Source organism: Zingiber officinale, chromosome 3A, assembly GCF_018446385.1.
Source record: "Zingiber officinale cultivar Zhangliang chromosome 3A, Zo_v1.1, whole genome shotgun sequence".
In the NCBI taxonomy this organism is placed as follows: Eukaryota; Viridiplantae; Streptophyta; class Magnoliopsida; order Zingiberales; family Zingiberaceae; genus Zingiber; species Zingiber officinale.
The window spans coordinates 23738673-23761328 of NC_055990.1; the positions used below are offsets into that span (position 1 = coordinate 23738673).

The 22656-nt window shown below is 35.3% G+C and overlaps 1 protein-coding gene across 2 annotated transcripts; it reads right to left on the bottom strand.

Moving 5' to 3' along the window:
* Nucleotides 1–1012: 1012 nt before the first annotated feature.
* On the bottom strand, nucleotides 1013–18066 carry LOC122051456 (probable glycosyltransferase At5g03795). Of its 2 annotated transcripts, XR_006131445.1 has the most exons (7): nucleotides 17547–18066; nucleotides 17150–17449; nucleotides 14333–14619; nucleotides 2351–2583; nucleotides 2055–2212; nucleotides 1246–1570; nucleotides 1013–1160 (listed from the first exon to the last, which is right to left on the bottom strand). XR_006131445.1 is itself a non-coding variant. In XM_042612603.1 (6 exons), exons 1-6 carry the CDS (start codon nucleotides 17694–17696, stop codon nucleotides 1469–1471), a joined length of 1230 nt encoding a protein of 409 aa, XP_042468537.1. In that variant the 5' UTR covers nucleotides 17697–18066; the 3' UTR covers nucleotides 1013–1468. The 2 variants fall into 2 exon arrangements, 1 of the variants encoding a protein (XP_042468537.1); XM_042612603.1 differs by having other exon boundaries at nucleotides 1013–1570.
* Nucleotides 18067–22656: the final 4590 nt, after the last annotated feature.

The window sequence follows — 22656 nt, forward strand, 5'->3', positions numbered from 1 at the left end:
TTTTTTCTATAGTACATGTGTCCATTGAAAATCGATTGTTACTTTCATTATAGTAAATATATCATCCTCTAATTAACAGAACATCCTGTGAGAATTACCTTGTTGAAAAAGAATATATAAATGATTCATCTCACTTGTCTTATTTAATGCCTTTGCAAAGATCTCTACGGCTGGAATAGACTCTCATTCTTAGTTCCTAAAATTTGGCACTACTATAGTTCTCATGCTTTTGATAGCGGCGTTTAGCTCAAAGCAATTTTTGAACAAGATGATAATGCTTAGTTCCCTATACTTAATCTTCCTCTTCCTTGCAATATTGCTATTGATGAGACATGTCGACCAGCATCATTGTATTCGCCTTTTGCCACAATGATGCTGGTCGACATGTCTCATCAATCATAATCATATATCATTTCACGCCATCTCAAGGCACTCCCACAAAATATTGCCGCACTAGTGCAAAATTTCCATGGACATCATATCATAACCCACAACAATTCGATTTGATCTTCTTTCTTTACTCTATAATGTTCTCTAGCCTTATCATCGAATACGTTGTATTACATCTCTACATCCAATTGGTCTAATAGAAGCAAACGGAGTCTTCCCTGCACTCCCTTTGCCAAGCTCTACTCAATCACTTGTTTTTCTTCTTCCTCCTCTTCTCCGACGACATTGTGATCCAATGTTCTTTTCTATAGCTACTTTGATATAACTTCTTCTTCTTCTTCTTCTTCTTCTTCCTCTTCCTCTTCCTCTTTTCATAAAAATTCTTAAAGGGTGTCTGCATTTTCCCCTAACCAGCAAGTTAAGTTGTGTTTCTCTTCAGCAGAGCTAAATATTCAATCTCATGTTTGGTTACCAAACAGGTAACTAATACATAAGACTGAATCTTACGAGATTCTCAAATTGGAATCGGTATCAACTTATTTTTGGCAGCAGACTGACATTAGATATTCTTGTATCTAACAATTACCCATAGCTTCAGAAGCTAATCTGTTAAAAAATGTCATAATAAAATTTCTACACCTATATCATAAAAGAAAGTGACTGTACACGAGAGACTGCAAACTGGCAAGTGAAACTCTGCAAGTTAACATAGGTCGTTATGTCATCTCCATCGCTCAAGTGCCAAGTGCCATGATTACAACAGCAAATTGCTGAACAAAACACAACGAAGCCGCAATTTAGAGGGATTAATATTCCAGAATGAAACAAAATGGCATATTGCCGCCTGCTATCTACCTTGTTGAAACCTCTTTTGTCTCTAGATGAAAATGATTGGTACACAACTGCAAAGATGCTTGAGCAAAAGATTCCAAACTCATTTAAGACTTCTCCTTTCCTACTTCTGTGGTTGAATTCGATAAGTATATTGCATCTCTATTCGCAGTTGTGCTTGGCCGCCTCAGACCAGTTCAGAATTTCATCAAAAGTTGGATAAAATGTCCATCCATTAGCCTTTGACTCAGTATTTAATAACATGGTGTCTGAGCCAAAGCTCGTACATCACCGTGTGAAATGCATCATAAGGTATTGGAGGTGAATGCCATTCAAAGTGCTTCTGGGCCTGATAAATGTTGTTAAGTGTCAAGAAGAAAACCAAAAGCAGATATGCTACTGGATAAGTCTACTTTTGACAAAACAATTTATCCCTTATCCATAACCAGTCTTTCTTCTTTTTAGAGAGGGGCTTTGACATTCAAGTATCATTTAGACAACATAATTGTAAAACAATGTTATTAAGAAGCAATGTTTCAGTAGTATTTTGTCGATCTACATGATTGCTGAATTAGTATTAGTACATTTGTTCTATATTCCAAATTTAAAACTACCATGTAATCTGTTAATTTTCCATTAAGATTTATTGGAGGAATCTGACAACTGGATATTTGAAACTTAAACAAGGTTCAGAATAAAATGGACAAATCAAAGTGCATGGTCATAATTAATATTCACACTGACTTTATAAGATTATAAGCGTAATTAGCATGTCAAAGTGGTTAGGTAGCAAGCAGGTATCTTTTCTACATAAATAAATAATTAGAAAATACCTCAACTAAGTGGTTGTGTAAATCAACAAACTTCTCATGCGGCACAGACTTCAAGATAGATTTCAACCGATAGACATCACTCTCCTTGAGCACAATAGAGAACTTTTGCCAGTCAAGGATGTCATTAAATGGCAGGTCGTAGTAATTGGATAAAATAACTGCAAATTAGAAAAACAAATTCTATTAGCAAACTGACAATTATGAAGATGAAAAAAAACAAAAGTTACAACCTTGGGATTATTGAAATATGTTAAAATAATAAATGTTGATATATCAGTAATTAAATGGTGACTGACCTGGAACACATCCATAGTGAATTGAGTCGGCTATACGAGCACTATTGACTTGGGAACCACCGGGACATATACAGAACTTTGTCCTGTAGAATGTCTTCTGATAGACCAACCTCCCAATAGCCCTGCTTATACGATTGTTGCTAATGGCAAGCTCAGTATCATTCTCCCATACACGAGCTAATATAACTCTTATTTTTGAGTTTCTATGACCTGCCCAAAATCCCAGTATCGTCCTGGTGTTTATTAGGGTTCAAGGAAAGCAAGTTGTTAGAGCATGACCATCATCTTTTGCAGAGCATCTTAGAGTCCTCAAAGAAACAACCCAGGCTAAGTTCAACAGAGTTTCATTGAAAATTATACAGCAAGTCAAATTTCCAATGTGCACATAACATATTAATCTCAGTTACAAACTTGTGAATTTTGCCAAGTTTCTTTGGACATCTTTATTCCCAGACCACAAGAACTCATATTTCCCAGCTCTTCGAGTTTGGATTTCCTTATACCATTAGTTCTTAATAGATTGAATTTGGCTAATTATACAGTCATGATCATTCTTATCATGCGATTTTTAGTATTGATGTTTGGTACAACATCATCATCAGTCGCTTCTATTTTATGGTCAACTACAGACACTCAGCTCTCCATTGAATTCTATAAATTCTATTGCTAGTGACACTCAAATCTAGTATACTATTTTTAATTATGTTACCCAGAATTTTATTTGGACTTCATCCCTTGACCTAGAGTTCATATATTGATAGCAGGATCAGTTGGACAAAAAAAAAAAAAATCTAAATATCAATTCTATGAGATTCATAAAATTGTATGATTGTACCTATGAGTGCTACAATCTCAGAGGTAGTCAACATAAAAAGTCATAAATTCACAAAATTCCAAACTTAATGGCGACTTGTGTGGTGAACCATTGAAGACAAATCATCTAGCAATGGCAAAGATGAAGCTTGGACCAAGTGATTTAGGATCTTCTAGAGGAAAAGATGTCCATCTAAAAAAAATAATAAAATCAAAGAGCATGAGTAAAAAATAGATGATAGATGAAATGAGATAAGTTGTGAATTTGAGCAAGTGACTTCCTTGGAGAAGGAATTGCCATTTTGAGGAAGGAGATGAGGGAAGTCTAAAGTGCTTTGATACCATGTTAAAGTGAAAAATTATTATGAGAATCTATCTCTAAGGTAAGGTCAATTTGTTAGTGCAATAGTGCCTTAAGTGGTCGGGTTCGAGCTTACGTATTGATATTTGAGCAAACAGTTTAAATTAGTACAAACCTTTGTGCAGGGACTTGGTTGAAATGCACATTGAGACTTAGCATGGCCAAATTTAATAATTGACTTGATGGTTCAAGATCTGTTAGAGGATTGGAGGATGGTATGAGACATTAAGGGACCATAGGACAAGAGGAATTAAGGTGCAACTCAACTAGAGGAGGGGAACTACATAGGTGAAGAGTGAAGAATGACACTTGAAGCGAGCTGAGGACTCAATGCATTCGAGCGACAAATAACCTAACGAAAGAAGGCTTTGTGAGCAATGAGGAGCTACAAGATGACTCTTAAATGAGTTGAGAGTTGAAAAACTTGTACTTGGGTGAGGGTAGTCCTCAACTAGGCAAGAACTCCATGATTAGGATGGTCATAGCCAATGATCCAATCGACTGAAAGTGATTTCCAGTCAATTGTCAAGTCAATCAAGTACTCGACTTAAGCTATTCAGCTAGCACAGAATGTTTTCATTCGTGGCTAAGTAGACTGGATAGTCAACTACTCAACTGATCAGAGTCAACTGCTGATGAATTTTAGTCGACTTAGTTGAGTTGACCAAGTAATCAACTCAAGCTAATCAACCAACAAATAGAATATTTTAGTTCATAGTTAAATCAAGTGGACAATAGACTAATAAGGATTAATCGACTGATGCTAAATTCCAATCAACTGATGGCATAACCAAAATGTTAAAGATAGTCGATAGTCGAATGACAATAGTTGGATTCCATAAGGACTACAGAAAAGCAGGGTAGCCATTGACACACTATGAGCTGTTGTGATCAGGAATGCAGTCAACTGATGGTCCATCCAGTTGATTGATTGCGACAAAATAATAAACAAGTGAAGCTAAAGATGCTAGAAGACTTATTTGTATTTATATTCTAACTTCTCTCTTGTGCAATCTTAGCCTTGGTCTTCTTAGTTTCATTTGTCCATTTTGTAAAAAACATTATTGTAAGAGATTTTTTCACCTTTAGACTCAAGGTTATAACAAATCCTTATAATGGAGGTACTTTCAAACCTTTAACTGTTACGAAATAGTTTTGAAGTGTCCAGGGATACTGATGAAAATATAAAGTATGAGAATCAATGGACAAAAAAGCAAAAGCATGAGTAGAAGATGAATGGCAAAGTCTAATATCATTTTCTTAATGTGCTCCCCATACATAAGATAAATCAAATTAGAGCTTGCAATTCCACTATGGAGCTTTGGGAGAAGCTAGTGCAATAGCATGAAAAGACAACGAAGACAAAGCTGGCCAAACAAGACCTCTTGAGAGCCCAAATAAATAATTTCAAGATGCAAGAAGGGGAGACAACCATGACAAAATTACATGCAAGGTTCAAGGAGCTCATCAATAGCTTGACCAACATCAAAGAGACAATGTGAAACCAAGACATGCTATGAAGCGCCATGAAAGGCTTCTATAAAACACCTCAACGGGTCCCCACGATAAACACCTTTTATATGTCAAGTAAAACATTTTCTACTATAGAATTGTATGAATTTAAGATTGCAAGATTAGTTAAAGAAGGGCGTCCTAGAACAAGAAGATTAGCTATTACGACAAGCGAGGAGGGGAAGGGAAAGAAGAAAAAACATTCTACTCTATTGGACTTATCATTGAAATCCTTATGAAGAAGCCTACATGATAAGACAAGTAGGCATAGTTTTCCATAAATTGAATCTTAGCAGGAGTGATGCGAGGATGATACTAAGAAGAAAGAAGAACAAAAACGAGAGATGCTTCAATTACCAAGAGGAAGGACACATAAGAGATCAATGCCCTAAATAGAAGAAAGGAAAAGAGCAGAATCCAATGGTTAAGAAGAAGTCAAGGAGAGATTATTTCTAGCCTTCACCATTGCTGATGATGGGGTAATCTCAACATTCAACGAAGAAGAACAAGGGAGCTTAAGAGGAAGCCCAATTATATGACTAAATATGATACAGTGAGTTAAAATATATATATATATATATATATATATATATATATATATAATTTATTAGATGTAATTTTTAGCTTACCTAGATCTTTGAGTAAAGCTAAGAAGAAAATGTGCATCTTAGGAAATTTGAAGGAATTTTAGAAAATAAAATTAGAAGACTCTATTCCTAGTGATCAATTGCATGATTTAGAGGTAGAGAACAAGGGGTTAAGGGGACACTTAGATATCTTAAGGATAAATCATTGTCGTTAAATCATTGAGCATGATGATAGGGAGTCAAAAGTTAACTTTAGCAAAAATGGGCCAGAAAACAAGGAATTCTAAAATCAAAAGGCATATCATTGTCTAATTACTTGGGGAAATTGGAGACAAAGAAGACATAGGAAATGGATTCCTAAGGAGCACCCAGTAAATCTGATTAGGGATATATTTTATGTGCCTAAATCATTTATTACTTCTTAGAGTATCTTAGGGTAGTCAACCGTTGAATTTAATTCAATATCTACTTAGTATGGTTAACTTGATACTTTGGGTAGATTCACATTGCAAAGTTAGGAATACCTTATTTACATCTAGCACAAAACCTAGGAAGAACTTAAAATTTCACATTGAGGAAATATAGATATCAAGTGAGATGTATAAGATGTACAAAATGCTTCACAATGTTTATGATACATTTTGTTGGACTATAAATATCTTGATAATAATGATTGACCAACTATGGGAAAAGCTAAATATTCATAATGTATATTTGGCTCAACGATCATAGTTAAAAAATTTATATTTGAAAATACAATTTCATATTTTGTAAACCTAGGATTGCTTTTTTTTTTAAAAAAAAAGAATGGATTTTGAAACAAAGGCATGAAACTTCATAAGGGAGTTGAGTGGATGAGGGCAAAAGGTTTAGAATTGGAACTTGCAGCTTATTTTGATCATAATGACTTGTGTATCCCATTTGGATTCATAATGGGGATTAGGAATACAAGTTGGTGATATATTTCATGAGTTTAGATTGTATTTAGTGTTGCTGCAATCGTGTCCCATGTAGTCCATGTGTCCATACATTTTGATATTTGAGCAAAGGGTTTAAATTATTTTTTGTCTTATAATTTGAGTATGAAGCCGACCCCACCTGGTGGGAAAAGGCTTGGTTGTTGTTGTTGTTTATAATTTGAGTGTGCACGGGCTTACAGCTTAGAGAGCTTGTAACTTAGCATGACCAAGGTGGCACACTCAGTGGCTTGAAGATCCATAGAGATTAGAGAAGATGAAGATACAATTTAACATAAGCAAGCTCGACCTTAGAATTAGTCTTAGTAGGGTTCCCAGTCAACTAGTAATGCACAACAGTGGATTGGTGGAATAGGGAAATCCAAAACCCCAAAGATTCAAGGTCTAGAGATTGACTAGTCAACTAGTGTGGAATCTAGTTAACTATGAAATAGTTGATTGTTCAATCGACTGAGGCCAAAGAGGAACAAACAAATAGTTTTATTCGGATGACTAATCAAGTGAGCAGTCAACTAGTGACACTTCAATCAATTGATGGTAAGGATGAAAAGCAAAAAAGAGTAGTTAAAGCTCAATTTAACGATAAAATAGTTGACTGATGGTATAGTCAATTGGTTGATTGACGACAAATCAAATTATAATAAGAGGTTTCAAAGGCTATAAAAGGAGGGATTGGGGAAGGCTTCAAGGCCGGTAAAATAGAGTTTGAAAAACCATATTCAAAGCCTTTACTTTTACTTGTAATCAATTCCTATAATCCTTGTGTTGTAAAAAAATTTTCCACCTTTGATAGTTGGGCCAAGAAGGAAAAATATAGTGGTATTTCAGAATTAAGCCATCGATGAATCATAGGAAGTAGAGTAGGAATCCAAGGGTCTGTTGAACCATGTAAAAATCACGTGTTGAGTTGAATGGTATGTGCTTGTTTTTATTCCATTATATTAACTTGTGTAACCTTGCTAAAGATTAGCAAGAGTAGATAGAAATTTGTGTTTGCAGGTACATATGCTATTCATCCTCCTCTAGTGTATCCATCATCTACTCAATCTTGTCCTAACATTTAGTGCACTCTTTTTGATGTGTGTCAAAGAGAAAGAAAATGAAAGCTTTAAGTTGATATTCTCCTCTAGTGAACAAATTGAAAAACTCCTAGCTTTAGGGGAGCTAAGGTGTAGGGTCTCAATTTTATTTGTAGTTTTACCTAAGTTGAACGAATTGCCAAACATTAAAAGGAGAAGATTGCCAGTGCAATCATGCTCCAAGTGATTTGGTATGGCTTACATTGATGATTGCCTCGAGGATGGTATAAGATATATGAGGTTTGCCCAATCTTCGCAGAACTGCAGAAGATTTGGTATGACTTACATTAAATCAAAGCTCATTCAGAGATCTTTAATAAATTTCGAAGTTTATCCTTAACTACCCTATTTCAAACCCAAAAAATATCATTTAAATCATTTTCGGATGTCTGGAGGATTTTATCTTTTTTATTATCATTTTTTCATCTTATTAGGGTTTTAAATTATTTAAACATATGTTTAATTATTTTTGAGTTAGTTTTTTATCAATAACATTTTGTCATTACTTTTCTCCAAAATGATGAGTTTTTGGATGCCTATTGTCTAGTATTGTGTGACATCAACCAGTCTTTAGAAGATTATTTTCGACGTTCATATTTGAATCAAATGATTCAATAGCTTCTGTTATGTACGTTAGGTGCTTTGCTGGCCTTTAAATTTGATCATCTTATAAACCAAGGAAATATTTTTGACGTTGAATGTGTTATTATTATTGTATTAATAGAAATTTTTTATTATTTTATTTTATGTTATGAAAATATAAATATTATTATTATGCGAGAATGGTAGTTAAATTACTAGTTAATTTAAATTTGTATATGTAGTAATGTAATCTGAGGTGTTGAGTGTAAATAATTGCATATATATGTAAAATTAGTTATCTATCTATATGTAAATGAGTTTTTTAGGTACTTTTTCTAATTATTAATCAAGGATCGTACGAGTCTACGATTCGATCCCGACCGATCCGATTCGATCCTGGCACTAAATTGATTCTGCGTAGGATCGCGATTCTACAAACTATGTCTCTACCTATATATATTAGTATATTACACTATTGTCACTTTATGTTTACCTCCCTAAGTTTGGTGCATTTACAAGGAATCTTAGTCCTTTTACAATTAGGTCCTCAACAATATCACTTATTATAATTGTTTATTTAAAAGAAAAATATTATTATCAAAATATAAAATTGGTAAATTTTGCAATTTGATATCGATAATAAATTAGTGATAAAATATTTATATATTAATAACTATTATTAGACATTTTTTAAAAGTATACGGGATTAAACAAATTCTCCACATTATTCAAAACAATTTTTATGCTATTTGATATAAATATTCTACAATGTATTCTTTATTTGTTATTTGATATAATTTTGACTATAGATTTGTTTATTATTTTCGCTATAATCTACTATGTTGTTAATATAGTTCATTTTGTTTGATAATTGCCAATATCCCCCTCCTCACCATACATTTATTTCTCTTTCCCACACGATAGAAATGAACACCAATTTATTTTTTATCACCACCATAATAACCCATTATAAATCGCACGAAATGCACATAACACACACATTAGAAAGAATGACTAATGAGGAGATGGCAAAGGTCTACAAATGGTGGTCCTTGGCAAGATTCTCCTATTTCTCTCTTCCAATCCAAAGTGGTCCTTTGCAAGAATCTCTTCTCCCTCTCTTCTAATCCAATCTATAGTTGGTCGTCCTTGGCAAGAATCTCTTCTCACTCTCTTTCATTTCACTTATATAATCCTCCTTTTAATGCAATTTATTTTAGTTTGTTCTGTCTATTTACTTCGATACTTTCTTAAATTTAGCAAGTTCAGAACCAACAAAAGCTAATGCTCAATTTCCCAAGTAAAACTACATTGGACTGTGTCAATCTAGAACTTGCCAAATCCAATCAATATTGTCCAATTTTGAAAACAATACTTATGTTAAACTCTAACCAATTTGGCTCTTCTAGTTATACAATATATTGGTCATTTAAATATGCTCATAAAATTTTTACCTTGTTTTCACATTTTATTATTCGTTTAAGCTACACCTATTCAATCTTAAATAACAATACTATTGATTTTTATTTCTAGTAATTTCACACATTGAGTTTTTTCACCTCTACTTATTTCCTAATTGTCACATGCTCTCATATTTATATGGTGGGCAAACCTCCAATCTTATAAAATCTATTTACCATAAAAGGCAACAATGATTACAAGATTCCAAAAGTTACTTTCATTTCAACCACTCACTCTTTATTAATTACTTTATTAATCATAGTTTTATGATATCTCTTTCATATCAAGACTATAACAACAATAAAGTCTGTATCCAACTAAGTGGGCAAATAGAGATCCTCCTAAGTCATTGGACTCAATTTCCTACTATCTTCATCTATATATGTAAATGAATGTTATATTATTTTATCATTGTTAAACAAATCTTCTCTGGTCTCCTCTTTCTCTATGAATGTATGTATTTGTTATGTTCTCACATCACTGACATTTAGTAGACCCCTAAGTTCACGCCTATGCAATCTTAAATGTAACTCTCGGAGTTTTTTCTCAATAGACGCAATCTCGACTTTCTCTCTAATATTTTCATTTCATATCTTGTTCATTTTTATGTCCACATATCTTCCTTAACATCTTCATCTCTATGGCTCTCATCATTAGCCTGTATATTCACTTTATAACCCAACATTCAACTCCGTATAATATAGTAGGTTTAACCGTTGTTTTGAAAAACTTCTCGCTAAGTTTTAGAAGTACATTACAATCACAAAGAACACATCACACCCTCGTCTATTTTAACCATCTTATTGTCTCTTATGTAAAACATCTCTATCTACTATTTCATCTCTGTGCAAAAACGATCATAGATACTTAAAATTCTCCGTTGCAATAACTCCTCATCTCCTATCTTAGCAATTGTCTTGATACGTTTAATACTACTAAACTTAAATTTCATATATTCTGTCTTTCCTCTACTAAGTCTTTTACTTCCAATGTTTCCCGCCAAGATTTAAACTTAGCATTTACTCCATGTGTTTCATCAACCAAAACAATGTCATCTGCAAACAATATGCACCATCATAATGTGTCTTGAATGTGTATAGTTCATCTATAACTAGTCTAAGAAGGTACGAACATAGAACTAATCCTTATGTAATCCTATCTTTACAGAAAATATTTCAATTAATCCACCTGGAGTCTTCATTTTATCATTATATCCTTATACATATCCTTAATTGTTACAATATATGCTATGCTAATATATCTATTTTTAAAAATTCTCAACATGATTTCCTTCAGGATTCTATCATAGGTTTTTTTCTAGGTTAATGAATATGATGTATAAGTATGGTTTCTTTTTCCCAATACTTTTCGATGAGTTGTTTGAGAAGATATATAACTTCTATTATCAATCTTTCAAGCATGAATTCAAATTATTTTCAATCTTCTTAGTTTCCTTAATTGTTTTTTCTCTCACTCTTCCTCAAAGTTGCAAACTATGACTCATTAGTTTAATGCAAGGTTTTGAATCTCGACCCGTGCCACGGTTTCGGTCCCAGACCGGAACGATACGATTTTGATATTTTTTTAATTTATATATAGTAATTATTAGATAAATATGTTTATTGTGTATAATTTAAAAATAAGTTGTATATTAATTTTATATAAATTCTAAATTATTGAACAACATAATATTGTTAGAAAAAATAATTAAATATAGTTTTTATTTAAGAAAATTGATCTAGACTTGAATTAAAATTGATACTAAGTTTGATTGATATATCATAATACGTTACATTACTAATATCAAAAGGAACGACATGAATCAGATGGAAGCATTGGTTCTTGCAACATTCTGCTTAGAGCAACTCCATAGATAAAAAAATATTATCTATAATAAGTATATAAATTAACACAAAAATACTACTTTATATATAATAATTATATAAATTGACTATTTATTAATTTAATTATTAATTTAAATAATATATGTTTAAAAAATAATTTACATAATTATGTAAAATAGTAAAAAAATACAAAATATTTTTTTAAATTATTAGAATATAAATCTGATATTTTAGATTTTTTAAAAAAAAATAAAATTTTTAAATAAAATTTAAATCAATAAAACTAATTTTCAAGATATTAATTAATATTTTTTTTATATTTTATTGGGATAATTTAATTGGAGTTTAGAAAAGCATGTTTGAAATATCATATTAGAAAAGTTTTCAATTAATTAAATAAATGATGGGATTTATTTTCTTGCGAACTTCGCGAAGAACAGAAACGCGAACACGGGCGCCGACGACTGCGGGCGAGGCGTCCGGTGGCGGTGGACGAGGCATTCGGCAGTGGCGGGCGAGGCGTCCGACGACGACGACGGGCGAGGCGTCCAGCGACGCTTCTGGTGTAGCCGAAAGCGTCCTGTGACATCTTTGGCCCCGCCTGCGACACCTCTGAATCTTCTGCAGTTCTGCGAAGATGATCAGAGGCCCTGTGACTCTTCCAAAGGCGCCAGAGGCGTCCCGCGACGCCTCCGGTGAGACTCCCTCGTCTCCGGTCTCACATTTAGGGCAAATTAAACGCATACCTATTCGGAGAGTGATGCTTGATGCTGCCTCCCAACTGTCTCCCTACTCGCCGGTTGCCTTCGTCTGCCTCGCAATTCTTGGCTGGCGATGCACGTGTCCTTGCTGGCGACGCACGCGTCCTTGCTGGCTGGTGACATACGCGACGTGATTCCTCCTATCGCCACAGTGATGAATGCAGTGACACACGAAACAAAGTGACTCGCGGTGCTGGTTTTGTGCGTTAAGCGGGACGGTAAATTTCGTCCGTGCCCGACGACACAGAACGAAATTATAATCCTTGGTTTAATGTCATATAATTTGTACAATTTTGTCCATCTCTTATTTTTATGCATGGGATTAGAATACTTACTATCTACGAATCAAATATTTTCTTCATTTTAATATCAGGTTGAATAGCTTCGTAAATGATTCAATATTCTACTTCCCTAAACACTTCCATACCTTTATTAAAATATCATCCAATCCAACCGTTTTCCTATTTTGCATCTCATTTAATTCCCATTCTACTTTAGAAATTTGAATTCTCTGATAAAAAATTAAATTTTTGTACTCCTCTGACCTACTTAAGCTTCCTAACATAAGTTGGTTACTTAAACTTTTATCAAAAAGTGGATGAAAATACCTCTTCAATCACTCCTTTATTTCCTCATGCTTTACTAGTACATTATTAGATTCATCTTTAATGCATCTTATTTGAGTAGGATTTTTTTCCTCTCTCACTTTAACTATTTTTATAGATGTCCCTTTTCCCTTTTTTGTATCAAGTCGTCGATACAAGCGCTTGAAAGCTATATTCTTGGCTTCATTCACTTCTTTCGTGATTTTTTCTTAGCTACTACATACTTTTTTTAAAGTTTTTTTTTTCATTCTTACAAGTGTACACTAAGTGTTCGTTTTTCCACCACTTTTTCTTATATCAAAACTACATTACATAAATTTAAGTTGTGCTTTACTAAACTTAAAATCTTTGATTTCTAAAGTTTATCTTTATAATTCAAGATTTGAGTTTAATATATTTATGTTCCCATCAATTAGTACAATGCCATTTGCACATAACAACAGCAAAAAAAAAAAAGTTTATCTTAAACATAATTGATAAGTTCATCTAGTATTAATGTAAGGAAGAAAGCGACTTAGTGTCGACTGTTGGTTAGTCCACTTAGGAAACTAATCAAACCAAATCAAATAAATCATTTAGTTTCCATTTTAACAAACATAAACTAGATTTGATTTATGCAGTAATCCTTCTTTGGCCAAACAAAAAAATATAAGCCAATTTAATAAACACTTGGCTCAAGCTCTTCAACTTCCTTGAAAGGATGACCACTAAATTTTTTTTTTATTACACTAATTAAAAAGTTTTCTATGTTCTCTCTCTATCCCTTACACCTACCACTCTAATCAATTCAACTTTCTAACAATAGAATCTGTGGTTGCCTTTGAATATGTTTGAATTATCTCGAACAATATTCTCTTATTTCATTCTGTTGAAGTTACACTTAGTTACCCTTGAATATTAAATCAACTAATTCTCCGATTGAAGCAAATATTGTTATGTTATCCTAGCATTTGGCGAATACAAGATCATCAAAGACTGGAATAATCAAAAGAAAAACATTAAGATCTCTAATTGTGAGGCCATGTGAGTTATGGATGGGCAATGCATACCATCAAATTATCTGACACCCCAAGCAAGAAAGAGAACATGTGCTAATGTCTATATATATCACTGAAAATATTCATTGCACATGCAGAGACTGGCATGATAGATCAAAAATACTTTCTGACATTCTGCAATCTGCATACATGATGTCCACTATAGGCCATTTGGTATGAATTAGAATTCAACTCAGGTCATATGGCTGTTCCAAGTTACATATCAGATCTTGGTCATGAAAAATCATATATACTTCTCAAAACTTGGGTGCATCCAGGCTCATCAATTGAATAACAAAGAATATGAATGTTCTAAAATTCACATTAATTATCAGGAAAGGTAAACTAGCTAGATTTTTTCACCTGTTTTCAATGTCATTTCCTCCTAATGGGAGAGCAAATGGCTGTAGAACTTGAGGAAGAGCAACATCCTTGTGTGGGATATACCCAAAGTCATAACTAGGTGAACAGACAACACGAATTGAATTTTTTGTGACCATAGGAATTCCTTCAAATGCCCTGACACCAACATCATGACAGGTTACGAAAAAGTGATCTGCACCCAATGTTCTGTTCCAATATGGGTATTTACTGATCAAGCTTTCAACATAATTTTGAACTATGAAGGTCATATTCTCATAAGATATTCCCTGCAAAGTTTAAAATGAATTTCAGACATAGGAAAATATATGGCTCGAATCACAGTGCAAATCTTCACTGGTAAGAAAAAGAAAAAAAAAATAGAAATAGTATTATCTGAATGCAAAGGCACTTCCAAGTGACTAACATCAATAAAAAGTATGACTACTCATTAGGAATATTTAGTTTGAGTTCCTAAAGCTAATTGTGAAATCATCCAAAGTGTACATGAATAATGTGTGGGTCCATCTGTAGTTTCTTTCTACCGTTTTGTGCACAATAATAGTGCTGGACTTGTTGATTGGAGCAGTGTACACGATTGCCAGACTATTTGCACAGAATCATGTGGGCATGTGGGAATGCACCCATCAGAACCATACCCTTAATCATAGGATATATTCACCTGGGAATTTGACAATTTCTCTAACTCTGCCCTAAGTGACAACAGTGGAAATATTAGTAATGCTTTTTTGTAGTAGATCTCCTCATCTAATCTTCTTGATGATTAAGCATACAGATTTCAAAAGGATTCTCAAGCCCATCTCCAGCAACACATGGTTCAATTCATTGGTCAGCTCCTAATTGATCTGATTTTTAACATGATTCAAAATACCGAAACTTTACATGCTTAATATTAAGTCCTGAATCAGAATCTTATGACACCTATGAGCTATGACATTAATCAACATATCAGTCACATAAATCAAGAATTTCTTGGAAACTGAGGGGATCAAACTACAATTTGCCTAAATAATATAATGGGAACAAAATCTCAATCATCAACTCATCATACATAAATTTATCACCATAGATTTGAGCCACATACCTATGACCTATTTATACCATAGATTTGCCCCCGGGGCTACGATGCAACAGAAGGGCGCCAAATTATCACCCAGGCATCCGCGGTTAGATCTCCAACTACAACGCATTTGTAGGGATTTTTACTCCAAATGAGGCGCACAATCATGGAATGTTGGGCTTATGGGCCGCTCGCCGCGAGCGCTTCCCAATTTACCCTAGCGACCAGTGGAAAACTTCCGTGGGGTCAAGTTGGTCGCCCTAGGTTCGGTGTTACCTAGTTCAACATTTTATTTATACCATAGATTCTGTTGTCAAGTGTCAACATGTAAGTCAAAAAAGCAGTTTGCTGAGACTTGAGAGCCTTTAAGTGAAACTTCATGAAATGGTGTCTCTAGTTCTTCAATGGAAAATTGTTGCTCTTCATGTTATTAGTATAAGATAGCTTTCCTTCCAAGACAAACAAGCTGCCCAAGTCAGAAATATTTAATAAATAAGACTATTACACAATTATAATCACACTTAGGTTCTGAAATGGGGATCATATACAAAACTAGAACAGGTAGCAGATATACCAACCCAAATTCACATCTCCACCCACTAGCACCCAAATTACATAACTGACCACAGTCATGTGCTCGGCACTCTTTAACTTTATACAACAAAAATCTAATTCTGACAGAGAACTTCATTACTAACGTTTTGTATCCACATAAAAACAATCAGAATTGTTTTATCCATCCAAACCATCCTTGTTCACCTGAATGAAGTGATTGGTCAAGGAACTTTTCTCCTGAACTCCAACATCCTCACTTCTATATGGGATGAACTCACTCTTACATATGATCATGCAAAAAAATAACTAATTTTGGGTCTTATGCCATTTATGAACCTATCTCAAAGTATTCAAACTATCACATTAAATGTGAAAGTTTGTGGAACATCAACATGCCTCAATTCTTTTTGTATTTCTACTCCAAAGTTCCACAACAATTAGTTATTCATTCACTCAGTTTTTGAATTTTTTTTTGCATCCTATCAAACTTTCTTGTTTCTCTTACAGAATCCATTTTAATAGTTGCTAAAATCATGAGAATTAAAGCAGCTTCCACTTGGGCCAGATAGTACTAGTAGTCACTTCATTAAATTCTTACATTTCACAAACGAGTTAGTGATCGTGCAATTCATACAGTCACATATACCGTTTCTGCAAGTAGCTAAATATTATGAAATGGAAAAAATCATTGTTAAGTATAGTGCCAGTAATAATGAGAAGCAAAAAAAAAAAAAATGAGGGGCTTAATTTTCTGAAAGTCTCTAATTTTTCAACTATAGATAGATATTGCATTATGGAAAAGAACTTTCTTACAACATTATTGATCTAATAGAAAGTTGGTAACAATTTACTGTTTCCACAGCAATTTGATTTTCATCCTATTCTATATTGTACGTGAATATTGGATCCCCATATGATGTGAAATTGAAGTAACAGTAATTTGTCTGTACAAACTACAGTTTCCTCTAAAATGGAATCGCAAAACATGGAATTCCAAACAAATCAGAAAATGAGGCCCGCTAGATCACATAGCAAACATTGATTTCTATTAGCAAGGGAAAAAAGCGAAGCATAATAAAGTGGTATTAAATATAAATGAACAAGATATAGCATCACACACAAGCCACAACCAAACTAAGAGTTGTTATTTATAACTGAAAAAGAGACAGAACAATCAAACCAACCTTCCCTCTCATCTTATGGCAAGATATTGGCACGAAGAACAGGTCAGCCAGATCAGGATCCTCAGTACGGAACCTACTTTCCCGGATGTTCTGGAAGAAGTACCCCTCGCTAGAGTACTTGCCAGTTAGCTTCCTTGGCGTCTGGAAGTAAGTATTTGGATCCCCATCCGGGTAGATGTATACTTTAAATTTCCTCTCCATCTCTGCGTAATCTTTCAAAAATACATCCGGTGAGTGATAGATCGTGGAATAATGTAGTCCCGGGCTGGGAAGATCACCAGAATATTCAGCCACGGAGACCTTCAACACCAAAAATCCTCGTAATACGTCAAAGAATAAAACAGGAAAATTTATTCAGAGTAAAAGGAATATTTGGCTGTTGTGTAGCGATCGATACCTTATGCAAGAGGAGTTGGGGAGATAAGCGAAGGGAACTGAGGGAGGCAAGGGAGAAGCAGATCAAAGTTAGAGCAGCAAGGAAGAGAAGCGAGCGGCGGATAGAGCAAAGGGGCATTGGATAGGAGGTTGCGAGTGGCTTTCCTGCCATCGGCGCCGGCGAGGTGCCGACTGATGAGAATTTGGAAACTTGTCGGTCCGACCCGCCGTGCGGGTGGGTTGCGGCGAAATCGCTGGAGGATGCCCCCCAGTGAGTGATCTCGTGGAAAAGGGCCGGAAGATGCGACGCCCGAGGGGTGGGCCGGCGGACCGACGACGATAGTCGAACGGCGCGAGAGCGAGCTGCGGTGAAATCGCTAGCGCGAGCGAGTACAACGGAGGCGGGTGGGGTGGGCTACTGCGAACGGGGCGATTGAAGGCGAAGGGGAACGCGATCAATAGGAGGCCAGGAGCTAATCGTACCGTATTGTAATCCCTCTCGATTATCCGATCCAGATTTGTTTTCCTACGTGGCGCTCAAAGGCCCTTTCTAAGGACATCTTCAATTGTTTAAGTTATATGAACTTTTGTTTTTTTTTTAATCTCTAATATGTCGTCTTATATAGCCTTTTACGTTATCCGACTCCCGCGCACATTCCCACTCCCATAAACATTAGGACGTCCAGATCATTGATCGGATATCTTACCTATCCAATCGGACACGGAAATTAAACATCATATCAATCCCATCGTCATCTCAATACCATATTCAAAATATAAAAATTTAATATTCTTTAGATAAAAAAACAAAATCTCCCTATATTTTTTCTATAGACCCTGCATTATCAATTTTTTTAAATCATTAATTAATAGGATCCCACCTATTGTTAATTTTAAGATAAAAGAATTCTATCCTCTTGAAATCTTGCATCCACGATAATTAAATTTTTTTTACTAAGACATGTAGAGAATTAGAGAGGATAAATAACTTCGTTCACTTTTTGAAAATGATTTACAATGAAAAACTTAAAGTAATATTAGCATCTTTGATTTATTTAGTCTCCACTTTTTTTAAGTGATTAATCCAAGCATCCAGCTTTCACAATCTAATCTAGTATGAAATCCCTCCTTCTTAGAAATTTTTCAAAGGTGGAAAATCTCGTACAAATTGTTCTCGCAAGAACAAAAATGCAAGCAACATCAAAAATAAATGGAAAATGAAAGCACAATACTTTACTAGAATCTTTGATTTGGATGTTTTCTTGTTGCTTCATATTGCTTCTTAGTGGTTGAAAATACAACAGTACTTTGTTAGGAGATTGATGATGTAATCATCCTCAGATTAAGGTTGACTGATTTTACTAAGCTTGAGTGGATTCGAGCTTGAATTTTGATATTTGGATTATATGTTGTGGATAATATATTTGGATAATATATGAGTAAGGTCAAGTAGGTCAAAGAGGACCTGTACTTGACTGGTAAAGTCCTAATTGAAAGTTAGGTAAGGCAAATCCAACCTCGAGGATTAGGCAAAGGGAAGTCCAAGTGGATCAAGGAAGACAGTATATTAGCAAAGGAAAGTTCAAGTGGATCAAAGGGGATCTCATGTTGGCAAGGAAAGTCCAAGTGGGTCAAGGATGACTGTGTTGGGACCTTTGTGTCTGGTTAGAGGAGGTGAATGACCTTTCTTCGATTTCTCCCTATAACTCTGTTAGCGGAAACATAAACAATGGAAAAGCTAGAATGAAAAACAAAGAAATGCAATGTTAACTTATTGATTTACTTGGTCTTCAGCTCTTAGAGGTGACTAATCCAAAGATTCACACCAATGAGCACACTTCTACTATGAACTTCTCCTTTTCGAATCAAACATGAAGGTGGAGAAACCTTTACAAGATGATCTCTTCCTCTTACAAGATGAAAGATGAGATTAGAAAGAAGAGATTGAGAGTATGAAAGCTTGGAGATCACTTGGAGAGCTTAAGGACATTTTTGCATGAATGATTATCTTCTCTCCAAGCTCTTAAGCCTTTTATATTTGAGGCTGGAAACCCCGATGACCAATCGACTAATGGATGCATCAGTCGACTGGTAACTGATAATGACTATTATTCTTTTCAAGGTCTTAGATGATTCTGTACATCATCAGGTACTCTACCAGTCGACTACTGTCTCATGTATCAGTCGATTGATAGGCTGCAAACTCTCTATGAGTTTTTGATACAACCATCAGTCGATTGATACACCTCAAGCCAAGCAACTCAAGTATAATCCTTTCATACTTGAACTTACCCTTAGCCTAGACTTACACCTTTAAGTACCTTCCATCAGCCTCACGCCCTTAGGATGCTTCCTAGCCTGCGGCTCCTTATCCTTGTGCTTGCCTTCAAGTTCTACCTTCGGCTATGTCATGTAAGTCTTCTTTTGCCAAGAGACCGCACCTCCAGGACTTTACCACCAAGACCCACGCTCTGGGACTTCATTCGCCAAGACTTTCTTCTTAGACTTTCCTTCCCAAGTCTTCATACCTAGACTTTCCTTTGTACCGGTTACTCAACATTCATATTAGATCACCAACATTGCCCAACTTAAACTTATTTAGCTAAACATTAAAAGTAAATGATACTTAGAGCAAAATTGCTTCAACAATCTCTCCCTTTTTGATGTTGGGCAAAGTGTTTAAGTTAGATCTTTAAATATGCAATAATCATAAAACATAAGTATAGTCATATAAGTCTAAAGCTCAACTTTAAAAAGTAAAGATTCTAACTTAACATATCTATTTCTCCCCCTTTAACATACATCAAAATAAATGAAATTTACTTGGTAACCAAGGCAACACCCATAAGTGTGAGGACAAGAGAAATTTCAAGGTTAAGGCATAACCTACACTCCCTCTCAATGCAAGCCTAAGTGTCACAAATTAGCTTAACCCTGTAAGATTGTTGCTCCCCCTAAACCAAAACAGTCTCTAATATTTGGGTGATAAGTTACTTTGTCATAATAGTGCATATTCAAGTTTAAAACTAAATACGAAGAAGTATCTATAATGTAGTGCCGAGAAAACATACGGACAAGTAAGATATGAATATAATTTTGCACATATCAATAACTACTCATAAACATAAAAAAATGTCATGCACTAACAAGTAAACATAGTAAACAAACAAGTAAGCATAAAAAGTCGTATGTCAGCAAATAACATAGTCGATGAATTCAAAGTTACTATAGTAGTGTTTAATGGTGTTTGCAATAGATAAATAGATATAACACGGCTAAGCAAAAACATCACACCCAACACCATCTGGACAGAACAAGTCAAAGGCGATACTCCTAAGCAACATCATCACTAGGTGGAGGAGGTAGAGGACCCTGGTATGCCAAATCCCAGTGGCGCAACATCTCAATCATCTCCATCTGACGTTGTTGAAAGGCACTGATGTCATGACGAATCCCCTAAAACTCCTGGCGAACCAACTCCTCGAGATGAGTCATTTGATCCTCCATGGTCATATGCGCTGATGCTGGAGTAGGAACACCCTCCTCCTCATCATTAGAGTTTGCCATAACCTGTCCGGCCAGACTATCACTCCCTGACACCACTCAATCCTTACTAGAGGTAGTTGTCGGGATCCAATCTGATCAAAATCCTTGGATAGTTGATGTGGTTGGCCCCTAGTGACATCTATACCTCTAGATGCAAAGAATGAGGTCAAGATACGGCAAAATGACATGTACAACTTCCCTTAGACAGGGTTAGTAAAATACATGATGAATGAAAAGACCTATAGAGCAACATCAATATCAACCCTCTACTCAAGTGCATACATCATGACTAGATGAGGCAATAATATCTTTGATTTCCCTTTAGTGACAATGCCAAGATATAGGTAATGGCAACTTTATAAAGTATGTTACTGATTACATACATGCGTGTGATGTCAAAATGCGCTTGAGTGGGGGTCGAGGAGTATTAAAGTAATACTGATGGATCATCTCTATGGACAAATGTGAGAGTAACTCAGTGAATGGCTCAACAACCTGAGGGAAGCATGTGAACATGCTATCCGACCTCCTACATGCTAGAAATGAACCCAATACTCTAGTAGAGAACTCAATGGTAGTCCCTCCAACAAGAGACTCATACATCCTACCAGCAGTACTAATGGCACGAAGATTATTATAGAACTCTTTACAAAGATCTATATTAATCATGTGCGTACAATAGACTAACTTCTCTAAATCAAAATGCATGATAATTTCAGTGATGTCAGGAGCTATATTAGTAAAATAGGATTGATTGAGATGCCAACAACTCATCATTGGGAAATCAGTCATCTCGAATCATTGGCGTGCGGTCTCAGAACGAAACCGGGGCACTGTGGGATCATCATGGGCTGCCAGGAGGTTCCTTCCCTCGTCCTACATTTTTACCTAACCCTAATCATGCAAATGCAATGCACATATTGTAAGTACCCCATAGTAATTTTTGTGTGATCAACCAAGTAAAGTTATGTTCTGTTGCGTTTTAATATCCCTGTGTCTAAGTGTGCAAAAACTTAGGAGCATAGAAAATTGAGCAAAAGACGTAGCTAGCAAAAAAATTGGCACGGAAGATAGTCGACAGACTTGGTGCATTCGAGGGATGAGGTGCTACAGAAGAGTATGCTGACAGATGAGAAGGAGGCGTATGACGTTTCCGAGGCACGAGAAGCTGAAGCGAAAGTTTGCTCGAGAAGGCCAGAAAATGAGTTCAGGTGAGCCTTATTCCGGATGATCGAAATCACCCAAGCGAGCGGAGCTGGAGTGGAAGATCCGGAGAAAAAGTCAACTAGAAGATGACTGTGCTCTGGGCGTCCGGAGCTATTCCGAGCACTCAGACCGGATCTCCTGGACCCAAGGCACCTCACGAGCGCCTTGGTCACGGGCTGAACCACGGTCCGAGTGCTCGGACTGGGTTCGGGCGCCCAGACCAGAAAAGTTATCAAAATGCCAACTATTACGATCCGTTACGACGGAGATAAAATTTTATCCTCCTTTAGATGTTTGGAACCCTTCCAGGCGCTCGATCAGGACTATAAATACAACCCTGATTTCAGAAGCTAAAATCAACATTTGTAATCGATTCCATT

Excerpts from the sequence above, each read along its gene's own strand:
- LOC122051456 (XM_042612603.1), bottom strand. The coding sequence starts at position 17,696 with ATGGCAGGAAAGCCACTCGCAACCTCCTATCCAATGCCCCTTTGCTCT. Across the intron at positions 2,584-14,332 it reads GGAAATGACATTGAAAACAG|GACGATACTGGGATTTTGGG; the intron begins GTGAAAAAATCT and ends AATAAACACCAG. Across the intron at positions 2,213-2,350 it reads TCACTATGGATGTGTTCCAG|TTATTTTATCCAATTACTAC; the intron begins GTCAGTCACCAT and ends TCTAATTTGCAG.